Below are 23,695 nucleotides of genomic sequence, written 5' to 3' on the forward strand. Positions count from 1 at the left end.
TAAATGCGAGGTCATCCACTTTGGAAGGAAAAATGAAAGCAGATTATTACTTCAGTGGTAAAAAGTGCAGAGGGACTTGGGTGTGCTTGTGTGTGAATCACAAAAGGTTGGTTTGCAGGTGCAGCAGGCTATCAAGAAGGCAAATGGAATGTTGGCCTTCATTGCTAGAGGGATTGAATTTAAGAACAGGGTGGTTATGCTGCAACTCTACGGGGTACTGGTGAGGCCACACCTGGAGTACAGGTGTTCCCACCCCCCTTTACAAAGGTAGAGTGTTCCTATGAAACCTTTCTTAAGCTGAAATGACGTCAAGCGAAGAACCATTAATTTATATGGGAAAAATTTTCGTAAAGGCAAAACTCCTCTTTGTAATGCGAAAACAGGTTACTAATGTAGGTCTTTCGTAAAAGCGAAGTGACGTAAAGCGAACTTTATAAAGCGGGGACACCTGCACTGCGTGCAGTTCTAGTCTCTTTACTTGAGGAAGGATATACTGGCTTTGGAGGAGGTACAGAGGAGGTTCACCAGGTTAATTCCAGAAATGAAGAGAGATTGAGTCGCCTGGGACCATACTCACTGGAATTGATAAGAATGAGAGGAGATGTTATAGAAACATTTAAAATTATGAAAGGGATAGATAGAGGCAGGAAAGTTGTTTCCACTGGTAAGTGAGACTAGAACTAGGGGACATAGCCTCAAGATTCGAAGGAGTAGATTTACAATGGAGATGAGGAGGATCTGCTTTTGCAAGAGAGTGGTGAATCTGTGGAATTCTCTGCCCAATGAAGCAGTGGAGGCTACCTCAGTAAGTATATTTAAGCCAAGGTTGGATAGATTTTTGCATATTAGGGAAATTAAGGGTTATGGGGAAAAGGCAGGTAAGGTGGAGATGAGTCCGTGGCCATATCAGCCATCATCTTATTGAATGGTGGAGCAGGCTCAATGGGCTAGATGGCCTACTCCTGCTCCTATTTCTTGTGTTCTTATCTCTTCTTCCTTGCCCTTCCTTGCTTCTCTCTTTCTCTCAATCTGTCTGTCTGTCTGTCTGTCTCTCTCTCTCTCTCCCACCTTCTCTAAGCTCCTTTCAGACTTCTTCAAATCTCCAATTTGCTGCCTTAATTCTTTCTCAGAGCATGGGGTCAGAAGCTGGCTCTGACAAGCTGCCTTTGTACAAACAGACTGTTGGAGCCATCAGGAGAGGGAGGGACGGAGGGAGGGGGAGAGAGAGAGAGAGACAGACAGACAGACAGACAGACAGACAAACTGGAAGCAGAAGGCAAAGCTGTTACTGTGAGCAGTGAAGAGTGTAAAATATACTCGAGGACTGGCAGCATGTACTCATGGAGGGAAAGAAGGAGGGAGCAGGTCAGTGTCGAGAGCCGACGTTTATGGAGGGGAGCAGAGGCCAGTGGCAAGGTAAGGTCCTCAGTTGTTACAAATCCTGGATTTCTAGTTGGCTGAAATGCAAGAGTGAGAGTTAGTCTAGTTGCTGAGCAACAGATATTGTTTATTGGCACAAAGGAAGTTGCCATGGTGGGGTGGAGGGAGGGGGAGTGGGTGGGGGGCAGAGAGGAGAGGGAGGGAAGCTGCATTGACGAACTGGAAAGAAGGAATAAAGCTACTGAAGGAAGAATGGTGTTAAAATGTCAAGGGCAGAGGAATCAGATGGAAGTTGTGTGTACAAGCTGGGGAAAGGGGTTTCACAAAGAAGTAGATTGGATGAATGTGTTGGAGAATAGCAGAGTGTGTGCGTGAGATGGGTATTATGGCTGGAAATAAACACTGGACTGTAGTTGTTGATCTCTCTAATATGAATCAGTATGGGCACACACAGACACAGTTCATGTTACTGAGAATTTAATTGAGAAGCTGGGTTTGTGACGTAGATACGTGAGTTCAGATCACATCACGGCAGTTGGGATGTGTAATGAAAGTTCTGTGTCAGTGACCAGTGACCGTGACTTAGAGAAATAGATTGGTGTCTAACTGCATGACTGACGTGTTTCAGGGAGGGGAATCTGCTGACTACCTGGTCTGGCCTGTATCTGTCTCCAGACCCATAGTAATGTAACTGAACTTTAACTGCACTGTTAAATGGCTCTGTAATCCACCCAGTTCAAGAGCAGTTGGGATGGGAAAGAAATGTTATTCTACTCACATCCTGTGAATGAATAACTAAAAATCATCCACGGTTATGTTGTATCACGATGGATCCATCATTGTATTGTTTTTAGATTTATCTACAGGATTAGGATTGATTTTTAATTACTTTGCAATGTAATTAATTCATTATTAATAATATTTCATGACTGATTACTTTTTATTATTTTGGATTGTTACATCATGATAACGTAGTGAATTGTTTCCATGGAAATTCCATGGATAAGTTGTTCCTTTTTATAAAACTGTGTGTGATATAATTCCCTCAGAGACGGCACTGGGAATGACTCTGCCAAAATTCTATTGGTCAGACCTGCCATTACATGTGACAGGTAATCTCCGCAGAACCTGGTCGCAGGTATCACTAGTTCCTGCAATTACATCCCCCAGTACCTGACTCAGTACCAGACCCCTCACAATGTGCTCTACATTCTGGATGCAGGAGTCTCTTCCAGTACATGATTTTGGTTCCAGTCTCTAAACACAGTTCTGTATATATTTTCCAAATTGACTGAAGGTGGAGCATATGGGGTTGGGAATCTGATCTTCAAATCCTTACAAATAAGAGAATTTCTTGAATAAATTGTTTCTCATACACGGGAATCCCAACCTTCCCGAAGATCAATCGTGCATTCCCAATCTCTGTCGTATTCCCTCAGGAGCAAAGTTGAGAATTAACTACAATTTTGGTCCTGTGGAGGGGTATTTTTCCCATTGTCTGATCTTTCATAGTTTTCCCCAATGTCTATTCCTAGGGTATATTCCTTCAATATCTGGTCCTGTTTGCCTTCCTCCAATGTCTGTTCCTTGGAGTTACTCTGCTCAAATCAGGTGCTGGTGTCCATTACCCAAATAGCTGTTGTATTCTATTCTATTCTTGGTTTGCATTAATTAGTAATCGGTTATGTTTTCTACTCCTAATGTGCTTACCCCAGTCTCTGTTGTATTTTCGTGCATTGGCAGATTTTTTCAAATACTCTCTCTTGCTGTCATCACATTAAAACATGTACATGGTCGATATCCAGTTCTGTGTCACCTGTACTTGTACCAACACCTCCACACTCTCTGATGGGGGATGCTGCAGGATGCACAAAGTTTCCTTCAGCTAAACACTGGGAAGACCAAAAGCTTTGGTCCCTGCAGTGAATTCTGTTCCAGGGCACTGATGATGTTCAGTCTATTTTCCGTGACGTGAGAACGGAAATTCAGGCTGACTTGGCTGTTCACTGTAGTACAGAGGGACAGAGCTGCTGCCTTTCAGCTGAGACATTGAAGGGAGATTGTGTGTGCAATGGAGAAGCTCCTGTACCCACAGCTTTATGGGACGTGGAGTATGGAGATTTAGGATAATGTGTTGAAATATGGGATTGAGACACTCGTTATGAAACATTCCATCAATATCTGGCTCTGGGATGTGTAACAGGGTTCTGAGAAACTCTTCCAAATGAGCCTCTGTTGTCCTGAATATCTTTCTCGGGTGCAGCACCCCAGTATTCCCACTGTGAGAAATCCCTCATAAATGGGAGTAGTATGTGTAGTGCTACACTCATATATTACAGGCTGGAAATCTCTCCGATACTTGTCCCGGGATGCATTACCCACTTGTACTTGGAGGCAGGTGAAGTCATTGCAGTGATGAGGGAACTAAGATGGGATGAATGGCTTCCCTCAATTTTATCAACTCCAGTCACTTCATTGTCTCCTTTTTGTTTTTTTAATTAATACAATTTCAAATCATGACATAAACTCCAGCAGAAAACTGAAGGAAAAGCTACAGGCAATGGTTTCCACAATATCTGATTTACAAAATTTGAGAGAGCAAGATGTCAAACCCACTCTCCATCACACTCCCCCCTCTCATTTTACCTTCTTCCTCCATAACAATAATAACCACTTCTTCACCTCCCTCCTGTCCATCACAAACTACACCCCCATCCCCTGCTCCCCATTCCCAAGCCTTAACCTTACCTTCCTCTCCCCTCCTGAATACCCCCTCCAGTGTCACATATCCTGCCATTTTCCCAGTGTATCATCCACTGCTGTCCCTCCGCCCACCTAACCGGCTCTGTGCCCCCATTTCCCATCTGGCATCCCCGTTGCATCTAGAGGTTTATATTCTGAAATGAGCAGTTGCAGTGCAGTAGCCTCGGATTGCCGAGTGAGTGAGATGGAGACTCCATTTCCAAACATCGCAGCCACACGGGGATCTCTTGTCTGAATGTGGGGCGTGTATCTGCTGGTCACTGCTGAGCCTGAAATATAGACAGGAGAGTATGATATTGTGTGTGACAAGGTGCAGCACAGACCTTAACCCGTGAGGACAGGTGAACTAAATAACAGGCGGTCTGTCCTCATTGCAGGAGATGGAAGCCCATGAAGAGGTGTCTGTCAGTATTCTTTTAGGTCACCACAAAACATGAATCTGAGTACCAGTTCAGACCTGTAGTGTGATACATAGTTGGGCTAAAGTTTCATGTCCTGAGTAAGACCATAAGTCATAGGAGCAGAAACCCCATCTTTGACAACCGACTCCAAGATCTTCCCAACCACTGAAGTCAGGCTAACTGGGCTAGAATTTCCTTTTGTGTGCCTCTCTCCCTTCTTGAAGAGTGGCATGACAATTACAATTTTCCAGTTCTTCAGAACTATGCCAGAATCTAGTGATTCTTGAAAGATCATTACTAACGCCTTCATAATCTCTTCAGCCACCTCTTTCAGAATCCTGGAGTGTAGACCATCTGATCCAGCTGACTTTCAGTTTCCAAAGCACCTTTTCCCCGGTAATAACACTCACTTCTTCCCCCGACACTCCTGAGCTTCCATCATACTGCTAGTGCCTTCCCCAGTGAAGTCTGATGCAAAGTGCTTCTTCAGTTCATCCACCATTTCCTTATCCCCCATTACTACCTCTCCAGCATTATCTTCCAGCGCTCCAATATCTCCTCTCACCTCTCTTTTACACTTTACGTATGTGAAGAGACTTTTGGTATCCTCTTTAATATTATTGTCTATCTTACCTTTGTATTCAATCTTTTTCTTTCTGACTTTATTTAGTTGTCTTCTGTTGATTTTTAAAAGCTTCCCAATCCTCTAACTTCCTACTAATTTTTGCTCTATTATATGCCTGTTGTTTAACTTTCGTGTTGGCTTTGACTTCTCTTGTCAGCCATGGTTGTGTCATCCTGCATTTTGAATACTTCTTCTTCTTTGGGATGTGTCTATCCTGTGCCTTCTGAATTACTCAGGGAAATTCCAGGCATTGCTACTCTGCTGTATTCCCTGCCAATGTCCCCTTCCAAACAATTTTGGCCAGTTCCTCTCTCATGCCTCTGCAACTTTCTTTATTCCACTGTAATACTGATACATCTGACTCTAGCTTCTCCTTTTCAATTTGCAGAGTGAGTTCTATCATATTATGATCACTGGACCCTAAGGGTTCCTTTACCTTAAGCTCTCTAATCAATTCCAGTTCATTGCACAATGCCCAATCCAGAATAGTTAATCCCCTGATGTGCTCAACAATGACCTACTTTATAAAGCCATCTTGTAGGCATTCTACAAATTTCCACTCTTGAGATCCAGCACCAACTTGATATTCCCAATCTACCTGAATATTGAGATCCCCCATGACTATTGTAACATTGCCCTTTTGACATGCATTTTCTATCTCCTATTGTAATTAGTAGACACATATTTGCCACTGTTCTTTATAGGGTCTTTTTACCCTTGCAATTCCTTAACTCTACCCACAATGATTCTACACCTTCTGATCCTATGCCATCTCTTTCTATTGATTTGATTTCATTTTTTACCAACAGAGCCAACCCACCCCCTCTACCTACCTGCCTGTCCTTTTGTCACAATGGGTATCCTTGGACGTTAAGCCCCCAGCTGTAATCTTCTTTTAGCCATGATTCAGTGATGCCACAACATCATGCAATCCAATCTGTAGCTGTGCCACATGTTCATCTACATTATTCCATATACTGCAAGCATTGAATTCTATTTTGTCCCCCTTTTACATTGCAACTCATCCTGTTGACTGCATTTTAACCCAATCATCAGTCCCTGCTTGCTAGCAATCTCACTACACACTGCTTCTGTTTGTAAACTAATGTCTCGATCCTCCACCCTATCACTCCATTTCCTATCCCCCTGCCAAATTAGTTTAAACCCACCTGAAGAGCTCTAGCCAACCTGCCCACAAGGATATTTGTCCCCCTCAGGTTCAGGTGTTATTCATCCCTTTTGTACAGGTTGCACCTTCCCCAGCAGTGATCACAGTGATCCAGAAATGTGACACCCTGCCCCCTACACCGGTTCCTCAGCCACACATTCATCTGCCAAATCATCCTCTTCTGACCCTTACCCTGCTGTTCCCTCAATGCTTGATTTCCTTAAGTTCACAATTGTTGCCCCAAATACCCATTCACATTCTGCCACCTTCTGCTTATCAAGGCCCAGAGAATGGTACTAATGAGGAAAGGTGTAAAGTCCCAGGGGTTGTGAGGGGCCTCAGACTGCATTGTCAGCTGATTGTGCTGTCGTTGGGATGACAGTGTCAGAGAAAGCAATGTGGTGAGATAAGGAAGGTGAAAGTTTGGGTTTCATGGGATGCCTCTGTCAATCAATTAGTTACCTTGACAACGGTGACGAAGGTGCTGTAGAGGAAACTGATGATGAACAGAACGGCAAAGGCAGCAACTGTAAGCACATTGTCATTTCCATCCACGTGTCCCTGTTCTTCCTTCCCCTCCTCTCCTGTCAAGTCTGTGCAGGTTTCTGAAAGAATTGAGAAAGTGAGAGAGTTGATGTTTCCTGAAGATCAACAACATCCTCATCACGTCAAGACAAACGGAAGACAGGAACACAGGAGGCCTGAGTCAGTTCCACCATTCAATGACATTGTAGTTGATCTTTGACCAACTGCATTGGCCTGATTTTTCCTCAGATCCATTGATCCCTGGGATTATCCAAACCATTCACTCTCATGTTTAAATTGACCTACAGACAGGACATTGTGGAAGACTGTTCCAAACTTCCATGAACCTCTTCAAGTTGAATGTCTGTTTTTCTTTGCATGAATGTATTGTCCTGCACTGCCTTTTTTCCCTCTTCATTGTCTTGGATGATTTATGTAAAATTAGGATTTAGTGTGTTCTCTGAAGCTACATGCCTGTGATGCTGGCAGCAAATTTCTGATTTTACCTGCACCTCAAGGTACTTGTGCACATGACAATAAACTCGACTTAACTTGATGATTTGAGTCACGTTTCCTTATAGCATGTCATTTGTAACTTGGGAGCCCCTGGGCAGAACTAAATGAACTCGTTTCTCCTCATCGACTATGTTCGCTCCACCAAAAATATAGACCAGATCTTCCATTAATGTTCTTCATTACAGAAGCTACACTCTCATTTAACATCATCCCAACTTGTAATTTGCACCGGGGAGTGCATGTATGCTCAGCACTCTCTCCAAGACAGTCTGTCCCTTCCTAGATGTAGTCCCAAGACCTTGAGTTGGTTCTTGCCTATTCATTTCATCGATTAGTATCTCTGTAGTTAAAACCTTACAGAGTGCTGATAGATTTGCCAGTGTTATGTGAGTGGCAAAGTTGTCATGTGGGTATCTGCCCAATATCAGCACCGACAGTTTGCCTTTTGATCACTGCTGGAGATGGATTCTGTGAGCGGCCTGTTGTTGTGTGGCTCGCTGTGACAGGTGGGTTGGCCTCTGCCTCGTGTGGTGTCCCTCTCTTCTCTTTCAATGAATGTCAGTGATATCGGAGATGGTTTTGTGGTTCTGTGTTTATGGATCGGACTGTTGTGCTGTGTGAGGGGAGGGTGTTTGGGGGTTGGTGTTCTGTTAGCTTTTTGTGGGGGGGAGGGGTTGCCTTTTGGGGTTTGATGTTTCTGTTCTGTTTTGTGTGGGAGAGGGTGTTTTTGGGGGGTGATGATCGGGTGCTGTTCTTATTTAGATGGGTGGTGGGTTTGCTGTTTTTCTTCGAACAATTTTCATGTACTTTCTTTGTTTTCTTGGCTATCTGGAGAATCAAATTTCAGAGTTGTATATGGATAGATGATAATCTATCCATATATTATACAATATTGACAATAAATGAACCTTTGACTCTTTGATCCAGTGAATAGTGTCAGCACTGAACACATTGCTGCAGGTCCCAGGGCATCACTGGCTACATATTGTCCCTTCTTTCTGTAACTCTCCACTTTCTGAATGAGTTCACCAAATGTCTTCACAAAGGTGATAAAATACCTTTCCCTGTCAATTAACTTTGCATATTTCAAACTGTGGACCAATGCAGAATGTTTCATCATTTGCACAGTGGAAACTATAATACACATATACCTATATCTACTTGAATGTCTAACTGCTTATACAATGAAGCTCAGAACCAACCAGGCAACACCTCCCACCCCTCATGTTTAAGTCACACACTTTTATCCTAAACATACCGGCACAGAACACTGGCAGCCGAATGCTTTCCATACCTTCTTTATTGAATTTTGATTACACAAACACAGGCTGACATTTAACCTCTCAAGTTGTCTACACAAGTTTCCAACAGGATCAGACCTCACACACAGAAGTTTTAACAATAACTGCAGGATCTTAGAAATGTTGATAATTTATTTTGATGTATTTAGTCATGAAATATGTATTTCCATTTTGAGCTAATAAGAAAGGACTTGCAGGTGATCTTACTTGTTTCAGTGATGTGAACCACACTGTTGTAGGATCAACCATCAATTGCAGGTTGACAATTGGAGCTGTCAGCCACTCTGTCCATGGGAATCTCTGCTGCAGAGAACCCAGTGACCCAACTTCTTTCCATCTCATCTGGTGGGGAAGGGTAACTTCAGAGGGTTCCTATTGGGAAAGGCCTTTTTTTCTTATGATGTTTACCGGGAATATTCTGCTCTTACTCCATCCAGGCCAATGCTTACATCACTAGTGATCTCTCCACATCTAAAATGTAAAGGTTTTTACATTTGGAAATGAAAGGGAAATTGTGGAAAGTATTCAGCAGGTTAGAGAACATTTATGGACAGAGAAAGGGATAACATTGAGATAGCATCACAAGTGTACTCTGTACCATTGCTTCAGCACTAGTTCTGTGCCTGGCTGTGTACTGTGCATCTCTCTGGTTTACTGGAACTCAACAACTGTCTGGGTCCAGTTACATTCCACAATGCCTGCTCCAGTGGAACTCAGTTCCTCCAATTCTGCTGACAGATAGACTTGCTTCATGTTTCCGAGACGCTGGTGAGCAAACATTGATCCTGCAGTCATTATTTCATCATTCCCTCACTGACAAGGCCGGCATTCCTTGCTCTGCTCCAGCCGGCCGATCACAGAGCAGTGAAGAGTTTGGTGTGGGACTGATGGATATGGGTAAACAGGGTAGGAAGGCCAGTGTCCTTCACCAAAGAACATCAGAGAAATAGTTTTTGTAATCTCAAACTAGAATCTGGCACAGTCACCTCTGGTTGTGTGTTCACGCCGTTGTCCTGAGGCTTGGGAACAGACTGTAGGCCAGTGACCCTGGTACTAGTACCATCGGATGAAATCTGATTCTTTCACACTCTCTGCCTCTGCATTATTAATCCACTCACACAACCACAACAATGCCACACTTGCCGTTACCTATTGACCTTGCTTGGCCCTGGGTTGTGGCTGTGGCAGAGGATGTCAACAGTGGAGTGAATCTCAGAATCATACCTTGAATGTTTTTCACATCCTGTCTGACGCTGGTGTTGGAGGGGGGATGAGACACTGTGCATCTGAAAACTGAGCCTTCCTTCCACTCCTCTGTGCTCACGGTCAGGACGTAGCTGGCAATGAAAGTCCCCGCCTGTTCCAGAGCAGTTGGTCTCACACTGATGTTGGAAGAGATTAGAGAGTCCCCTTTCTCCCAGGTGATGGTTATTTGGTTCGGGTAGAATCCAGAGGCAACACACTCGAGGGTGACCGTGTTCCCACTCTTGGTCTCTCCCTCTGGTGGTGGCAGCAGTCTGACTTTGGGACCTTTTGTCTCCACTGGAACTGATGGGCAAACAATGGACATGTCAAACATTTTTACTGAGGTAACAATGTTGTCCATTTTAATCGCTGACCTCTTGCCCACCTTTGGTACTTTTTCTCCGTGCTGATACTGGTGAGGTTGAAGAAGGTTGTTGGACAGAGCAAGTGTACTCCACCCCACTGGCCCACTCCTCCACACTGGTCTGGAGTTGGCTGATCACTGTGTCTCGGGTTCCTTCCTCTCTTGGTTTTTTGGTCACATTTGCTTTGATTTTCTCCCCCTCGTTCACCTGCCAGTGGATTTGGACCTGGCTCAGATCAGCACCCACAATAATACACACCAGAGTAGCGGTCTGGTTGATCCACATCTCTTCAATGGAGGGATTTTGGATAAAGACAGACAACTCTGTAGATGAGAAATAGAAAATTTACAAACTGGACAATATCTGCTGTCAATATCTGACTTATCCTGAAGCTCAATTTGTACAGAATTGTACATTGGAATGAAATCAGGTTTGTTTGCAGAGTGGGTTGCTCATCTCTGCTTACAACCTTTGACTGAGAAAACAAAATCAAACATCAAGGAGCCAGTCAGGTCACAGCAGGGACTGCAGGTCAGTTGCCCAGCTACGTGACATTTAGCTGCTGGAATGCCAATAAAATGCAGTATCAGAGCTGTGAATTGCAATGAGAAATGCAGTTTCTGACCAAAGACAACATTTCCTGAAATCTTCCTGTCTCAGGAAGGGGAAGTCGTGGGAACACACACCAGTCTTCATTGAGGGATCAGCAGTGGAAAGGGTGAGCAGTTTCCAGTTCCTGGGTGTTAATATCTCTGATGATCTATCCTTGGTCCAGCATATTGATGCAATCACAAAGAAGACATGACAGTGGCTGCATCTCATTTGGAGTTTGAGTACATTTGGTATGTCAGTAAAGACTCTCGCTGATTTCTACAGATGTAGCATGGAGAACATTCTAACTACTTCACAATCGGAAAAAGCTGCAGAAAGTTGTAAACTCAGCCAGCTCTATCATGGGCCCCGACCACCGTCCAGTGTTGATGACACCTTCAACAGGGGGTGCCTCAAGAAGGTGGTGTGGTGTATTTGCAACCTATCTTAGTATTAATTAGACAGTACATATATAATGACTCGATCCTTTATGCTCTGAATGTGTCTTTTTTTCTTATTCTCGCTTCCATGCTCCCTCACATCGTGTGTTGTTCTGTCCCAGACTGATGACATCATCAGCGAACTTGACAATTGTCAAACTACATTAACTGACCTTACCATTTCAATACACGGTGTTGCTCCTTTCCTGAGAAGTGAACTTCAATGTCTTAGAACACATTCAACTCACAGATTTAATCATTTCAATTCAACAGTATTCTCTGAAATGCATGACTATAACCAACACATTTTCTGTTTCAACTTAATAACTCTGGAACTGAAAACTTCATTTTCCACTTACAACAGTTTACATTGTTACAAACCCACAACTTAAGCTCTACTTTCTACTTAACAAAACTGTGAAACTTCAGAGGTTGTTTCCTAACCCTTTGCGGTCTCTCTACCAGTTTCTCTTTGCTTTCAAAGTCTGATAATGGATTTTGCTCACAGTGAAACTGAACTTTTCCGTAACTGTCCATCATCCCCTCTCAGTATCTCATTGTGAAATCTTTGAATTTTCTCCTGTTTGCCGAAAGTCCTTGTGTTGAACTTTTTCCATATGTGGTGTTCCTTGCATACTGCACTCCAGTTGGAGATTCAACTACCACTGGTTTTCCTGTTTTCCTCATCACCCTGTGTGTTGTGTTGAAAGGTGTGGCGAATTTGTCCACTTTTTCTTGCTGGATAAGCACAGTGTCCCCAACTTTGACAATAGACTTTTGAGCTCCTCTGTGGCTATCTGCATACGGGTTGAATTTTCCTTTTCGTTCTGCGTCCTGATCCCGTACTTCCAGTTCTGTTGTGTGTACCTCCTTGATGTGGTAACTTCCCCCTCACTTTGTGGTTGTGAGAAGTTCAGGTGGACTTTTCCCTGTGTTGGCATGTTCCACACATCTGTACACAGTCTCAGTTCACGTTTCCAATCAGGCAGTCCTCATCCTTTCCATCAGTGATGTATTTTGGCGCTTCACTTCACCATTTGCCTGAGCCCACTTTGGGCACTGTTCTCAGTCGTTTGATTCCATTACTCTCACAATATTCCCTGTAATTGGACTTCTGAATTGAGGTCCATTACCTGATTTGATGGATGTAAGCAGTCCATGTCAGCTGAAAATGTTCTGCAGACTGTCAATAACTCCAAGCAATGCAGACACAGACTGGCTGGTCTTGGTCACTGTCAGACAGTCATTGAGTCATAGAAAACAGGCCCATCTAGTCACAACTTAAACATAACATCCTGTCTCCTGTACTCAATACCTTGATTTATGAAGGCCAGTGTGTCAAAACATTTCTTTGAGATCCTATCTACCTGTGCCTCCACTTTCAATGAATTATGGACCTGTATTCCCAGATCCCTTTGTTTACTGTACTCCTCAGTGTCCTATCGTTCACTGTGTAAGCCCTACCCTGGCTGGTCCTATCGAAGTGCAACACCTCACACTTGTCTGCATTAAATTCCCTCTGCCATTTTTCAGCCCATTTTACCAGCCGGTCCAGATCCCACTGCAAGCTCTGATAGTCTTCCTTGCTGTCTGCTACACCCTCTGTCTTGTGGTCAACTGTAAATTTGCTGATCCAGTTAACCACAATGTCATCCAAATCATTGATAAAGATGACAAACAGCAGTGGACTCAGCATCAATCCCTGAGGCACAGGTCTCCAGTCAGAGAGGCAACCATTGACTACCAATCTCTGACTTCCCTCACAAAGCCAATGACTAATCCAATTTACTTCCTCATCTTGAATGCCGAGCTACTGACCCTTCCTGACCACCCTCTCATGTGGGACCTTGTCAAATGCCATGCTGAGGTTCATGTTGATAACAGCCACTGCCTTGTCTTCATCAACTTTCCTAGTAACTTCCTCAATAACCTCCATAAGATTGGTTAGACACAAAGCCATGCTGACTGTCCTTAATCAGTCCAAGTCTATCCAAAAACTCATTTATCTGGTCCCTTAGAATACCTTCCAATAACTTTCCCAGTACAGATGTCAGGCTCACTGGCCTATAATTTCCTGGTTTATTTTTACAGCCTTTTTTAAACAGTGGAACAATGTCAGCTATACCTTGGCTGGCGCTAAGGATGTTTTAAATATCTCTGCCAGCCACCAACCCCCTGCAATTTCTGCACTTTCCTTCCACAGGGTCCGAGGGAACACCTTGTCAGGCCCTGGGAATTTATCCACCTTAATTTTCTTAAAGACAGTAAACATCTTAAAAGACGTAAAAGAGGGACGCCTCACGTCTTAATAAGCTGGTAAGGAAGGCGGGCTCTGTCGTGGGCAAAGTACTGGAGAGTTTAACATCGGTAGCTGAGCGAAGGGCGCTGAGTAGGCTACGGTCAATTATGGATAACTCTGAACATCCTCTACATAGCACCATCCAGAGACAGAGAAGCAGCCTATACCTGCTGTCCACTTCCCTTTTCTTCTTCATCAGTGCCTCAGCATCTCTTGAAGACCAAGACTTCCTAAACCTGTCGTTGTTGCCTTTAATTCTGACAGGCACATACAAGCAATGTTCTCTCAAAGTTTCACTTTTGAAAGATTTCCACTTACCAAGTACACCTTTGCCAGAGAAAAGCCTGTCCCAATTCACACTTACCAGATCCTTTCTGATACCATCAAAATTGGCCTTCTCCAATTTAGAATCTGAACCTAGGAACCAGATCTATCTTTTTTCCATATTTATTTTGAAACTAATGGCATTATGATCAGTAGATGCAAAATGTTCCCGTACACAATCTTCTGTCACCTGCCCTGTCTCATTCCTGAATAAGAAATCAAGTATCGCACACACTCTGCTGGATTTCTATGTACTGATTAAGGAAACTTTCTTGAATACATTTGACAAATTCTATCCCTTTTTTAGTCTGAGAGTCCAAGTCAAAATGTGGAAAGTTGAAATCTCCTACTATCACAGCCTTATGTTTCTTGCAAAAGTCTGTGATCTCCAAACAAATTTGTACCTCTAAATCCTGCAGACTGTTGGGTGGTCTATAATATTGTCCCATTAATGTGGTCATACCTTTCTTATTTCTCATTTCCACCCATAAAGTCTCACAAGAGGAGTTCTCCAGTCTCTCCTGATGGATCACTGCTGTGACAATTTCCCTGACTAGTTACACCACCCCCCCTCTTTAACCCTTCCTGCACTGACGTGTCTAAAACAACAGAACCCTGGAATATTGAGTTGCCAATCCTGCCTCTCCCTCAACCAAGTCTCACTAATGGCTAGAATATCATAATTCCATGTGTTGTTCTATGACATGAGCTCATTTGCTTTTCCTACAATACTTCTTGCATTGAAATAAACTCAGCTCAGAACATGCTCAACCTTCTAATTCCTGCCATCTGATTCCCCAATCTCTCCACTATCTGTCCTGACACCTTGGTTCTCATCCCCTGCAACTCTAGTTTAACCAGTCCCCACCCTCACGATGCAGCATTAGCAAACCTTCCCACCAGGATATTAGTCCCCCTCCGGTACAGATGTAAACCGTCTGCCCTGACAGACAGATGTTTTACTGCGCCATTACAACACAACAGTTCCCAACAATGATACGGTTCATGCAATTAGTGACACACAGGCACGAGATGAGGAGCAGCCAAGTTAGTGGGGACAAGGAGTCCTCAAACAGTGATCTGACATCTTTGACACAAATATATTGTCTGGTCAGTGGTTGGCACTCTCAACTCTTTGTCAGATGGCCGTAGGTTCAAATTGCTCTGACCATTTGTTGACAGCTGATCGTTGGGACTCCTGATGCAGGAAGGGTTTAGATACCATAGATACAAAGATTACTATTTCTCCCTGAGTGTGCATCACCCACCACACCTCATGTGGAAAGTTCCTTATTTTCCATCACCAAAAATCACAACCAAGACATATTTATGTCATATTTATTGAACTTGGATCAGTACATTGACAGATACAAAGATTTAATACATTGTGCCGTCCCACACAGGGTTGAAATCCATTCAAACATGGCAGAAGAAGGTCTGAGAATGTACACACAAATTCAGAGGTTTGTGCTGAATCATGTTTATTGTTTAATTTGGTTCTTGATCTTAATTTCATTTTAAATATTTTAAAAGGTCCAGGTTTTTATCATGTTTTAATCAGCTAAATAATCCTCTCTGATAACTAATAATCATAAAACTAACAAAACTAGGGTTTCATGGATTGAATCACACAGTGTTACACACAAGATTTAAAACTATCAGTCAGAACAAGTGAGACATTGACCAGGGTGGGTTTGCTGTGAGATTTATTGATGCTTCGGAACAGGTTGGTTGTGAGCGACTCATGACCCACCACACAGGAGAAAGTGGTGCCGCTCTTCCACTCCTCAGGAGAAACCTTCAGCTGACTGGTCATTGTGTTCCAGCCTCTTCTGGGGTCCTTGGTCACCGACTGGTTCACAAACCCTGTCTTCAGAAGGGTGTCATTGGCCATCCAGGCCACATAGATGTCTGCGGGAGAGAACTTAGTGACCAGACACATCAAGGTCCCAGTCTGATCGGTGTCTACCTCATCCGATGAAGGTGGGAGGAGGTAGACCTGAGGATGAGTCACAACACCTGGAACAGAGAGAATCTCAGTTAGAATGAATCTTCCAGTAATTCCCTCCTTACCCGACACATTCTGGTCTTGTAGCAACATGAACAATTTCTAAATCTGAGAGACTTCACTTTATCTGAACACAGAACTCGACAGAAAGTGGAACTCAGCCCCTGGACTTGCATCACCCTGTGCTGTTTGTTCCATCTCCCCTGGAGCAGGGGTGGCAGTCTCAGCTGTGTACGTGTGAGAGGGAGTGAGAACCTGTGGAGCTCTCTCCCACAGAAAGCACTTGAAGAATTATCATCTAATACATTCAAGAATGGGTTGTATGTACTTCTTCATGTGAATGGGTCAATGGATATCTGGAGAAAACAGGGATAGGGATTGAATTTGGATGATCAGCCGAGACCAGATTGAATGGTTGAGCAGATCGAGAGACCCAGTGACCTGCTCCTGTTCTCATTTTCTATAGTCTATCACAGTGCTGGATAGTGATAAATCTGTCAAATTGCTGAGATCAGACTCACACTGAATTCTGTCCACACGTACCTGTGTCCTTCCTGATGGATTTCTTCACTGGTGTTGGCAAACTCTTGTCTTCTATCACACACGAGTACTCAGCCCCACTGTTCCACTCTGCAGCAGGGACAGTCAGTCTGCTGGTGATCATGTCTTCACCTCCGTTGCTGTCTGGACCCACAGTCCTCACCCCATCTTCCCTCTTCCTTCCGTCCACCTGCCAGGTTACACTGAATCCCTGTAAATCACTGTGAACCACCTCACACAGAATGGTCGCTGTCCTCTTTGTCCAGATCTCTTCGAAGAAAGGTTTGCTTAAAGTGACTGAGGGGTGGGTATCTGAACAGTCATCTGGGAGAAACGTTGAAAATTATTATTTCATCATTCCCCAATGGACGTTTGTCACTGACAAGACCAGCATTTCCTGTTCATCTCTGGTCAGTCTCCAGTCCCATCAAGATGAGATGAGACCTATCAACACTGGTGAAGAAAGGAATCTCTCTTTTTGAGCAGACAGGGTAAGTACCCTGAGTGAATGTAAATGAACCAGATTGGCCCTTAGATTGTTTTTGTAGTTCCATGGTCACTTAAATTGTTACCAGCAACTTATTAAAACAAATACCCAGCATTTCAGAGTGTGTCCGTAGAACGCGAAACAGAGAAAAGTTTTCCATAAAAATATTGCAGAAAATACACTTCATATTTCAAAATTTAAGTATGAGAAATATTTAATTATAGTCACAAATATAAAATGCACTTTTTTCTCTATTAGGTGTAACTAAATTTTGCTGCTGCTTTGTCAGAATGTTGTGTGTTTAAGCCACCCTGCAGAGGCTTCTACACATTGTCCAGGCTGACCATTCCCACACAGGAGCAGAGGGAGAGCTGCTCTGCTGGAAATTCAGTCACAACTGCGGAACTAGTTGAAGGCTGGGATATTGCTCAAAGGCAGAGGGAGAGAGCATTTTCCTGAAGACAGGTATCAGGGATCTCCAGAGTGCCTGTCCAGTGAAATGATCTGGATTCCTGTCAAGTTATGGAAACATTTTCTGAGATACAATTATTTCTGTGGTAAAGTTCTGAACAATGTTGGTTGAGAGCAGAAAACAACCAATAATTGTCCGATTTAAGCGAGATTAAAAAGATTAAGGCATTGAGACTCAAGTATTCAGTTCACTACTCTGTGAGGCTTCCCTCACCTCAGCACTGAACTGACTCTGCAGCTGTGGCCTGCAGCCATCGGCACTCACCTCAGCACTGAGCCTGGCTCCGTGGCCGTGGCCTGCAGCCATCGGTCTCCTGGACCGGTTGCAGTGCTGAACTGGTGACGTGGCTGTGGATTTACTTCAGGGGACTCTGCGGTTCAGGTTCTGTGGATTGTTTGTTTGAATCTTTTTATTGTTTACACAATTTGTTCTTTCTTTTTCACACATTGGATGTTTGACTCTGAATTCTATTGTGTTTCTTTGTTTTGTGGCTGCCTGCAAGAAGAATTTGTATATGGTGCACATACTTTGATAATAAATGTACTTTGTACTTTGAACTTTATCAGTTCACTCACAGAACTAAACCAGGGCTGCACCGTGATTTAGTGTTGACCTTGAATTCATAGCACAATGTAAACAATTTCAATAATGGGGTGAGTCCCAGGACCCTACCTTGGACGTTCTTCACTTGCTTCTTGATACGGGTGTCGGAGGGAGGATGAATCACGGTACAGCTGAAGACTGATTCTGTCTTCCACTCCTGTAAACTCACGGTCAGGAAGTGTCTGGTACTGAAAGTCCACCCCTGCTCCAGAGTGGTCGGTGTAGCGCTGGTGTTGGTGGTGATCACGGTGCTGCCTTTCTCCCAGATGACATTTATTTGGTCCGGGTAGAACCCAGAGACCACACACTCCAGTGTGGCCATTTTCCTTTTCTTGGTCTCTTCCTGTGATGGAGGCAGCAGTCTGACCTTGGGACTTTTTATCTCGACTGGAATAGACAAGAAAACAGGAAACATCAAACATTTTGACTCCGGTAACTAATGCTGGCCATTTAATCTCTGGTCTCTTGCCCACCTTTGGTACTATTGGTCTGTGCTGACACTCGGGAAGATGAAGAAGATCCCTGAGCAGAGCACTCGTACTCCACCCCACTGAACCACTCCTCCACACTGATCTGGAGTTCGCTGAGCACTCTGTATCGGGACCCGTCCCTCTCAGCTTGATGGGTGTGAATTCCTTTAGTTTTCTCCTTCTTGCCCACATGCCAAGAGATGTGGATATCTTCAGGATCTGTACAGATAACCGTGCACTTCACGGTAGCAGTCTTGTCGATCCACATCTCTTCAATGTCAGGATTTTGAATAAAGACTGACAATTCTGTGGATTAGAAATGGAAATGCTCAGAATCTTATGGAGATATTTCTATTGGTTGTGTTAGGTCAAGACAGATCATCACTACATGTCAGCTGCATTTAATGCAAACAGAATAACCGAAACACCCAGGACAGAATCACATGTCTCATATTCCTGTAAGTTTTGATTCAGAAAAGAAAATCAGAACAAAGGATGTGAATCCCTTTCTAATAACTGCACCAATTGGTTCACTGTGAGACAGAGAAGCATGCAGATTTCTCAGCAGAGACACAGCTCAGTATATTCTTTGCTTGGAGACTCAGTGCCATTGATCAGTAACAATGAACACTGTTGATTGATGAGAATCCCTTTCTCCATCTGGGCTGAGCTTGGGATTCACTCATTTAATAACTTCACATCCTGACATTCCAGTCTTACTGTGGCTGTGCCTCTCCCCATCTCCGCAACCTTCACCACCAACACAAACTTCAGAAAACATCGTATTCTTTCAACTCTGCTCACTCATACACCTGCACTACTTCTGCTGGTGCCTGTAGCTTTAGCGTTCTTGCTTACAAACACTGCAGCCTCTGTCTGTCTTGAAATGAGCAGCAATGATCAGAGTGTATCCATAAGTTAGGGACTGATGAACTGGCAAAATGGGTTCAAATCCCAACCCAGTGGATGGGAGTTTAAATTCAAATAATAAATGAATAAAATGTAGACTCTGGAAGAATTTGTAGTATTTGCTGTGGTAACTTCTGAAAAGAAATCTCGTCTGGTCTGGTTGCTATGTGATTCCAGACCGGCAGCAACACAGCTGAACCTGAATCACCATCAGGAATGAGACAGCAAGTCCCTCAGTTCTAGAGCGATCAGTGATTGATGGGAAATGATAAATTAATAAAATAACCCTTTGTTCAGGTTAGTGTCACTTTTGTGTAATTACACTCAAGTGAAGTTGTTGAGGTCGACTCCCAATGCACTGTTGGTCAGAAAGAACTACCATCTATAGATTAGTGAATTTGGATGAATCAGGACAGCGGAATCAAACAGACCTATTGTCTTTATTCTTGCCGTGTGTTTGAAGGTATGGAGGCTGCCACTTTATGATGAGACTCTATGACTTCCATTTTGTGAAATGAAGTTGCTTGGCTTGATCAGTGTTTTGAAGTAGACAAAATGATGTGCTGGACTGCCCAGGCATCATTTCCAAAGAAGAAGACATATGTGAGATGTTCTTTGGTTGGATATAACATGCAGGTCTGTGATTGTTGGGATCTGTCTCTGCACTGTGTGATCAAGCTGATTGCTGATTGAGGACAAAGAGCCATAGATTACCTGTTGTCACTTCTCGATCAGAACCAATAAGGAGGTGTTAGAGGTCAATCAGGTGACTTTAGCAAATATCACTGGAATGTAACATTTGAATTGGTCAGGGATGAATTTAAAGGCAGATGCTTCAAGTGTGCTGGCAGCTATGGCTCCGTAGGAGATTCACTATCGTGGATATGAGGTGCCTCATGGATGTGGAGATTCAAAACGGGGCGACAAGGAACATGTGGCTAGCAGCAAAGTCTCCTTTTTAACTGGTATAATCTTTTTAATATTTGACTGTTCATGGAAGGTCAGGGAAACTCAGCAGGTGTGCACACAGGTATTGGTCGTGTAAGATCACATATCTTACATTGAGACAATGAAGGTACTTGTCGGTAAATCCAATTCTCTCTGTGCCTCCCTGATCATTATTACAAGGAGTAATACTTGTAACATCACTATCATCAGTTCACTTACACTGCAGCTCTCTGCACTTTGCGTACACCATTTACACACTCGGTCACCTTCAGGCACGTTGGGTGTTTTCACTCTTTGACATTTAGTGTGAGGCTGATTGTGTTTGTGTCATGGTTGAGACCTTCAGTGAGACTGTGAGTCAGTGTCTTTGTCTGAAGAAAGAGCAGATGTAACACACACTGTCCAGTCTGACTTGGACGGATCATCTGACAAAGTACGATGTGGATTTCTTAACTTTTCTCATTTCAGTAAGGTTATGAGCAGTTTTCTTTTAGAACAGGAAATCTGTGGGTGTCGTCTAGATGATTATTGTTGTCGTATAATATCATAAATATGCAAACCTAGGTGTACACTGAAGGGTTAATGAATTGTGAATCTCAGATTAATCAACACTGTGATGTTGTTAAACATGAAAGTTTTCTGCAGGTTTCTCAGTTATGTCCCATATCAGCATGGTGTTGAGGTTCAGCAGTCCCTGGGGAACGCGATCCCCTCATAAAACCTGGCAGAGTCAGTCAGGATCGCTCCCCTTATTGCTGAATGCTGGTGTTATCCCACAAGAAGCATGTAATTCTGTAAATGGTTGAGTAATTCGAACAAAACATTCTCCTTTCTGACATTCCTTGGGATCACCAAGTTTCCCTCTTGGACTGAATTCAGTGTCCTGCACGGGGATCAATGTAACTTCAACAATTTGTCTGATCCAGGAATTACACACAAAGCATGTCAGATTGAACAGGAGACTGGGTAGACCCCTGTGTCTTGTCTCACCAATTTGTCTTGTGCCCAACATTATCAAAGGGTCATCCGTCCTTTGACTGAGTCAATTTGGAATTTCAGCCCCGTTCACCTTCATCACCTCGTGCCTCACAGCCACTGGGTGAAAAACAGGTTCCAGTTCTTGCTGACTGGAGTCAGACAGGAGGGAATCTGGCCAAGGAAACTGGAATTGGGATCTGAGTCACACTGAAGCAACAATGTACACAAATGAATGAGTGTATGGACAACCAGAAACACAAGAGGTTCTACAGATGCTGGAAATCTTGAACAACACACACAAAATGCTGGAGGAACATGGGAAGTCAGGCAGTGTCTATGGAGGGAAATAAGCAGTCGATCTTTTGGGCTGAATGGCTTCACCGGTACTGGAAAGGAAGTGGGCAGAAGCCAGAATAAGAGGTGGGTGGAGTGGAGAGGAATACATTCTGTCAGATGAGAGGTGAGACCAGGTGAGGGGGGAAGGGTGTGGATGGGGAGGGGGTATGAAGTAAGAAGCTGGTGGAGGATAAGTGGAAGAGATAAATGGCTGAAGCAGAAGGAATCAGATTGAACGGTAGACCGTGGGGGAAAGAGTTCAGGAGGAGGGGAAGCAAATGGAGATGATGAGCAGGTGAGGAGAAGTGAAGGGATGAGGGTGTATCTAGCATGGGAATTGGAAAGAAATGAATAAAGGAGAGAGGGGGTGATCACTGCAAGTTGCAGAAATCGGTATTCATGCCATCAGGTTGGCAGATACCTGGATGGAATATGAGGTCCGAACTTTGGCCTCACCACGTCAGTAGAGGAGGCGACAGACAGACATGTCAGAATGGGAATGGGAAGTCAAATTGAAATAACACACACAAAATGCTGGTGGAACACAGCAGGCCAGGCAGCATCTATAAGGAGAAGCACTGTCGACGTTTGGGGCCGAGACCCTTCGTCAGGACTAACTGAAAGGAGAGGTACTAAGAGATTTGAAAGTAGTGGGGGGAGGGGGACAAATTGAAATAGATGGCCATGAGGATATTGGAAAGTGAAATTGAAATGTGGAGAGGAGAGGCAGTTTAAATCAGGTGTTTTCTTCTCTATCAAGCGTCCATTCCAAAGGATTCCAGCGGCAGGTCTGGAATCCTGTAAGTAGATTGTAATGAAATTCATTGACGAATTTTATATAGAACCAATCACTTTATTTCACACTTTCCTGCCGAACAGTGATACTGTTGGGTAGAACCATCTGAGAATGTTGCAATGAGATTATTCTGATAAAAGAACATTGGCACAGGCTTCGAAAAACCGCGGGGACATTTTCCACCTGGAAATAGAAAATTCAGTAATGTCAGCATTAAATATTTTCACATCTTTTCCTGTGCTTGGAAAAAAGGGATCCCCACATATTCCCACTCTCTGTCCTCTGTATATCACATCCTGTTGGGGTAAGGTTATGTCAGCCATGATAAATGCGTGTGCTCTCTGAACCTGGTCGAGAATCTGAGGACCCAAGGTCACAACATTCACGAGGATTGGGCATCAATTCAAAAATAATCCAGGCACCTACATTTCAGTGAGTGGACAATCGACAGAAGAGCCTCTCAGGAAACACTGGAAACAGACTGGAGACTGAAGCAAATACAATATTGCAGAGATATTTTTTTGAGGAACTAACACTGAAGAGACAGTGAAAAGGGAAGAAGAAGATTTTCTCCAGATTGTAAACATGGGTGTGAGCTTTGCTCACTACCTTATTTTCATTATAACTGCAAACAGAGACAGCTAAAATTATTGAGACAAAATGGACAGGTGACCTAATCTTATACCTTTCCTGCCCAGTAGATGGGGTTAAAACTGCTAGTGATGAGTTGATTCAAAGTGCAATGATTATCTGTATATCGCTCAACGAGATTGATAGTAGGGACAGGGATTAGTTCTGTAAATAAATGAATTATCCTTCAGACATCACTCTCCCTCTTGATACGTCATGTTGACTTCATCACTGAAACCGGAGGGTGTGTGATTCACTTCACAAGTATATTTCTGTTTCCTGGTTGATTACTGCACAGACAGTGTCAGGTAAGCGATAGTTTCAAATCCACCATCAGGTCTGAGAGTGCAAGGGAGAACGATGCCTTCTTGGCATATCAATTGTGGGAGAGATGTGGATCGATAAGACTGGTATCATGAAGTGCACAGTTCTCTGTACAGATCCCAAAGATATCCACATCTCTTGGCACGTGGGCGGGAAGGAGAAAACTAAAGGAATTCACACCCATCAAGCGGAGAGGGATGGGTCCCGATACAGAGTGCTCAGCGAACTCCAGATCAGTGTGGAGGAGTGGT

The 23,695-nt window shown here is 43.6% G+C and overlaps 1 gene segment (V, D, J or C); it reads right to left on the bottom strand.

Annotated features, from left to right (window-relative positions):
- Positions 1-4,145: 4,145 nt before the first annotated feature.
- On the bottom strand, positions 4,146-10,604 carry LOC140716586 (immunoglobulin heavy constant gamma 4-like). The segment is given in 4 exon segments: positions 4,146-4,412; positions 6,800-6,942; positions 9,904-10,227; positions 10,310-10,604. Coding segments are annotated over 4 exon segments (744 nt in total).
- Between the last annotated feature and the right edge of the window lie 13,091 nt (positions 10,605-23,695).

Source organism: Hemitrygon akajei, chromosome 25 (assembly GCF_048418815.1).
Source record: "Hemitrygon akajei chromosome 25, sHemAka1.3, whole genome shotgun sequence".
Classification (NCBI taxonomy): domain Eukaryota; kingdom Metazoa; phylum Chordata; class Chondrichthyes; order Myliobatiformes; family Dasyatidae; genus Hemitrygon; species Hemitrygon akajei.